General features: G+C 37.7%; 1 protein-coding gene across 3 annotated transcripts in view; it reads left to right on the forward strand.

Moving 5' to 3' along the window:
• Positions 1-5,026, forward strand: part of MLLT3 (MLLT3 super elongation complex subunit) — a 131,789-nt gene extending 126,763 nt beyond the window's left edge. For all 3 annotated transcript variants that reach the window (XM_061357749.1, XM_061357751.1, XM_061357750.1), the window contains one exon: positions 4,129-5,026. In XM_061357749.1, the coding sequence (XP_061213733.1) occupies positions 4,129-4,260 (132 nt within the window). In that variant the 3' untranslated portion in view covers positions 4,261-5,026. The remainder of the gene's footprint in view (positions 1-4,128) is intronic.
• Positions 5,027-6,000: the final 974 nt, after the last annotated feature.

The raw sequence follows: 6,000 nt of genomic DNA on the forward strand, positions 1-6,000 counted from the left end.
GAATGGAGTGGTGGTTGAGTTGTGTGTTCCTGAGTGGCGATATAAGCTCTTTAGTTCATGTCAGGGCAGACATGTCACATGTCAGAGTCTGCTACCCACAGACTCTTGGGGAATTTCAAATATCTTGAGCAACGCAAGAAAATTGCAAGAGGAGAATGAAGGCCCTGATTACTCGAAAGCACTAGCTTTCAAACCTTAAGCTGAGGGATGTGAAAAAGAGAGGACAGGTTTTTGCAGTCTTAGTTGTTACTGGGTCCATAGGCATGACAGCAAATAGGAATGCAGCCAAGTTGGAAGTGAGAAAAGTGTATCTGAGAATGCGTCTCTTTCCCAAGGGAGGCATTTCTCTTTGAGGCATTTTGTTAAAGGAAGCTGAAATAAATCTGCAAAAAAAGAGGGAGGATGCAGGAGAGGTGTGATAGTGAACTGCAGGTACCTGGATATGTAGCTGAGTAATCCTGATGTAAAATGATGCTTATATAAGAACTGACCAAGGACGGTGAGAAAGAAATTTGACCAAGAAATTATTCCTGTGAGAATCACTTGAGCAATTTTTATGTGAATATTGCACCATGGCTAGACGGTAATTGGTCTGAAATCACATTATAAAAAGAAATCTCTCTCCCACTTCTTTCATGTAAAGAGAGGGGTTAGGTTTTACAGTTATGAGATTATTTTTTTTTTCCCTCTTGACTCTGATTTCCAGTGAAATAGTAGGGATAACTGAATCTGCAATCAGATATTCATGCTGCATGTCCCATATATTCAAATTTGGCTGGCTAAAGCTAGGTTCTGAAGTCTGCATTTTCAGTGCAGATGATCTTAGTGTGACCCTATGAAAGGCAACAAGATTTTTGTTAAGACTTTGCCTCTTACTTTGAGATGTCAGAAGTCACATTTTCAGCTGGTGAGAAATCTTGTTAAAGCTGGTGAACTAGACAGGAAAGGCATGAGGGAAAAATTGAGGATATGCAGCACTGCTGAAAATCACGTTTCTCATGTCCAAAAATTGCTTACCTTCAGGTATCAACTGTTGTCAGACTTTTCTGCAAGGGGCAGCTTGCAGGTCTGGAAACCACATGGCCTAAAGCCCTCCATAAATTGAAAAATTACGTCATTAGTTGCACTTTGGCTTCATGAAACAAACATACTCATTTGCTTGTTTAAAGCCAAATAAATAGTTTTACTATGATGGATAATGATGCAACTGAGCTAGGAAGACATTATATAAACAGGAATGTACATTACAGCAGAAAAGCAAAGCTTACTACAGCAGGAACAAATGGGATATTTTTGTTCTTTGCAACCTGAGCTCTTAGAATAAAACATTTTAATGCTTTGGTTTTAATACTATAACTGTCAGACTTCCTGGCAACTAATCTTCTACTCTTTTTCAAGTATTTTTGAATAGCATCAAGATGCGTACGCTAAATACTCTTAAGTCATGAATTCCTCATTGACAGGCAGGTGTTCTTCCTTGAGCTGTCTGGGTTTATCTTGATAAATTTTTGCACATTCATTAAAGCTGTTGGGGTTTATTGCAGTCTGATTTACCAGGTTATATTTCTGTATTTACTGGCTGTATTTCTTGAAGGCTGGTTGAGTGATATGTTTAAAACGTTTATATTTCCCTTGACTTAAAGATTAGAAGCCTGAAGCAGAACATGATCAATAGACGTCTCTATCAATTTTTTAAAATATACTTATTTTTAAAAAATAATATAGTGTTGTTTAAAAATACATGCGTTAATACCTTTATGTAATACTTGTTTCTAAAAGCGGTGTTTTGCTGTAGGGGTGAGGAGGAGTGGTATTCTTCCACTATAACACGAGGAAGCATTGGACAGAATTGTTCATCTTCTTGGCCTCAGATTCTGTAAACTTCTCGTGCAACCATTTAACAATCAGTTTTGTCCCATTTGATTTTTTTTTTCCTCCTCTGTTAGTTGTAGAACAGTAGGAGATGTAAAAGTGTTACAAGAATCTGCGAATCAACAAGTAGACAAATGGAGGTGACAATCACAGATGAAAAATTCCCATATGGAAAAAATTTAAAGCCAAGAGCACAGATTTAAATGAAGTGTTAATAACAGAAGGATTGTTCCTAAGTACTTTCAGAATTTTGGACAGCTGCAAACCAAATTAAACAGGGGTATTTTGGGTGTTTTTTTTCTCCAACCTGGAAAATGGAAGGTGATTGAGAAGGGGGATTTTTACTGGAACAGGCATTTCCTTCTTAGTATTTTATCTTGTTTCCATTCTGTTTAATCCATTGTGGACTGGGTAGATGAAACAGAATTGTCGTTCTCTGCCTGACAATAGACATGAAGTTACTTTGTTTATCAACATGATCTTTACTTCTGTGGTCAAAAGAGAAAAAACATCTATTTATAAAATGAAATGGGGAGCAGAGAATTACAAAATTTTAGTTTAAATTATTTTTTCTTTTTAGTGTAATCCTAACAGATTTATCACTTAAGGTGTGCTGTGTAATGCAGATATATGTGGGCATATATCTGTATCTCCTCCAGCTATGGAAAAGGAATTACACTTAGTGTAACAAAGCTCAAATAAGCAAGGAATATCTAGCAGCAACGTTTCAGTGGAGATACGTTTGGAAGCTCTACAACTAAATGGGCTTCAAATTGAAGGGTGCAAACAGGATGTTGAGCCGAGCCTGGGTGCCACAGAAGGGATGGTTGGAAAGACTTGAGCAGAACAATGTTCTGTCAGTCCACGACACTAGCCAGAGACCCACTTCAGGGTGGGGTAACTTTCTGTGTGCTCCTTTGGAATGTCTGTCTCTTGACATGAAACAGCACGTAGGAGATTCATAGCCATAGTGTGCTGGCACTATTAACCCCATCTGACAAATAATGCTTTGGCTTTCCAAGATGCTGAATGGGTATTTTAATTAGGTGCACATCCTAGAACCATCTGCAGTTACTTGTTACAACAAAATGGTATTGAGTATGACCACTGTAAAAATGTGAACTACATTTCAGACACTGAAAATACCAAAACTGCAGAAAAGCACAAGTTAGATATGTCCTGTTGATTTTACATGATCATAGAATGGTTAAAGTTTTTAGGGACCACTGGAAGCTAAATGGTCTGACAGCAAGGACACATAGAGGTGGTTGCCTAGGACTGTGTCAGATGGCTTTTCAGTATCTCAGAGGATGGGAACTCTGCTGTCTCCCTGGGCAGCCTGTGCCAACACTTGGTCACCTTCACAGGAAAAAAAGTGTTTCAGAGAGAATCTTCTGCATTTCAGTTGCTGTCTGCTGTCCCTGGTCCTATCACTGGGCACCACCGGAAAGTGCCTGGGTCCATCTCCTTTACACCCCCCCTTCAAGTATTTGTATCCACTGATAAAATCCACCCTGAGCCTTCTATTCTCCAGGTTGAAGAATCCCAGCCCTCTCAGCCTCTCTGCATAGGAGAGATGGTTTAGTCCCTATTCTTTCAAGAACTCACAGCAGCTCTTCTGTTCCCTGTTTGAGTGATAGCTGTGATATATATTATTAAATACTTGACACAAGAAGTGATCTTATGCCATTTGTACGATTATTTCATGATCAATTTGGTTTTTTTTTAAATTATGTATGTCTGTCACTCAAGAAATAGCTGCTGATATCTCAACTGTTGATGTGAGAGCTCTTGAGTACAATTTTTATTTGATACAGACCAGATTCAATAAGGATTTATTTCTTTCGCTTGCTTGCAGAAAGGCTTATACCAAATATTTTGTAGAGTAACCTGCTTAGCAGCTATGCACACAGATGTGCCAGACAGCAGAGATTTACCCTGGATTTTTAATTTGTTTGGGACTGGAGAGGAGGGGATGTTGTGCTTTTTGTTCCTTTTTTTTTTTTTTTTTTTTTAAAGACTTGAATTATTAAGACTTAGAAAATACTCAGATTTTTTTTTAACCTAAGGAACTGTAGTAATCTTAACCGTAGTTTGTGTCAGAAAGGAAGTGAGTGATAAGTATAATGGTTTAACGAGCAAGTCGTGGGGCGGTTTGGCTTATTTTATGCCTTTCATATGATTCGTAATGCCATATGAATACACTGAGTGGGCATGTAAAGCTGCTGAAATTGTCAACTGCATCTTTCCTTTCAGATAGTGAATCTTATAGAAGAAACTGGACACTTTCATATCACAAATACAACTTTTGACTTTGATCTTTGCTCACTGGACAGAACCACAGTCCGTAAACTACAGAGTTATCTGGAAACATGTGGAACCCCCTGAAGATTCAGCGTCTTTCTGCATCAGAGCCTGTTCTTTAAATGACACATTCAGAATGATGCAACCAAAATGGGGGTGGGGGAAGAAAACAACCCTCTTCAGCTTTATTTTTACTTAAAGCCAGTGATCGTCTGTTGATAAGGGAGAAGAAATGTGACAAGACTCAGAGGACCACTCTTCTCAAGAAGAAAATGTTCCAGAAGAGTTTGCCTGGGTAGCCTTGAAAAACAAATACACAAAACCAAACAAAAGTACTTGGTCTTAATGAATGTGTATGGTATCATGTATCTCTCTCTGTGGTGTTCCAGTCCACAAGATGAATGCATGTTCAACACACTGCCTTATTACGTAACTGATCTATTTATTACTGCATACATGTATTGTAAAGTTAATGAGTCACTGAATGGTACTACCAGATGTTGCAAGTAGTGAAGCCCCATGTGAGCTCTTTTGATGCAGTACTATCAGAAGCTTAGTAATCTTAGGTTAAAAAGCCACTTCTTGCAATCTTTCTCTAGTCTCTAAAAGCACTACAATCTTGTTTCCACTTCTGCAGTTCCAGGAAACAAGATACAAAGTTGGGGATCAAACAGTAATCCTATATTTGTTGCTTCTCTGCCACAGTGGGTTGGAACACAGTCAGTTGGACTGCAGGTCCTTGGTTCTATCCATTTATTGATCTTCACCACGGTAGGAAGTGCACCAAATAGGATTATATGACTTGCTGTCTAGCCTTAGTAAATAAACCAGTAGGACTTTTAACAAAAAATGTTATGTATACTGTCCTGAATCCAGCAGCTTTTGCAGCCTACATTCTTGTGTCTGATTTAATGTTATAAAATTAAATATATATGAGTGAAGGTGTTCTACAGGATCATTATAAAAGAAGAAATACTGGTCCTGTCTCTAAGGAGATGTAGAGAATTCTTAATTTGCAGCTATTTATTACTTTGAGTTTCAGCACTCCTCTGCTGCCAGTGTGTGACTCACTTATACCGTAAAATTATTTGCATAACTTTTTTGTTTGCTCATACAGTATATAGTCTGCTTACTTTGTTCTGAGGTTTTGTTTCTGATTTTGCTGGGGATTTTTACAACTTCTAAATTAAAATACTTTGAAAAAAAATTATACGGTTACATGTTGGAATAAATACATGGTATATTGCATATATGTGTGTGTGTGTATACACGTAGACATGCACCTGCATATATATATATACATACACACATATGCACATATGCATATATGCTTTTTACACTTTCCAGATTTTGGTATTTGTTCAGTAACCTGCTTGTGTTTCCAGAAGGATTTCTTGTCTATAGAAATGAGTATTCTTTCATGCCATCCATTATTCCTTAAAAATCAGAATCCCTGTTTATGCATGATAAAAAGAGAGCATGTGTACGCAGTTTCACATTAAACCTCCACGCTTTCTTGATGAAATGATCACCCTTCTCTTGGGAGTTCAGTTTTCCCAATGAACAGGGAAGACAATTTTAAAAAATACTTCTGGATGCAAAGATTTATTCAGGTTTATTAGCCTTAAAAATGTATCTTGTTTCTGGACAGGCCAGTACGTCGTGTGTATGCTTATATGCCACATGTAGTCTGTATGGGTAGAGCTAAACACAGTATCTGTATGAGTTCCTGTTTCATGCACATGGTCTGTGCAGCACTGTAAAACTGAATTTCTTTTGGGGTTATTTCTTATTAAGATGGTAAATCCTAATAGTGTTTCTTTA

The sequence above is a fragment of the Neopsephotus bourkii genome, unplaced genomic scaffold, assembly GCF_033783945.1.
Source record: "Neopsephotus bourkii isolate Nb327-2 ecotype Australia unplaced genomic scaffold, CSIRO-AGI_Nbou_v1 NB_920, whole genome shotgun sequence".
Classification (NCBI taxonomy): domain Eukaryota; kingdom Metazoa; phylum Chordata; class Aves; order Psittaciformes; family Psittacidae; genus Neopsephotus; species Neopsephotus bourkii.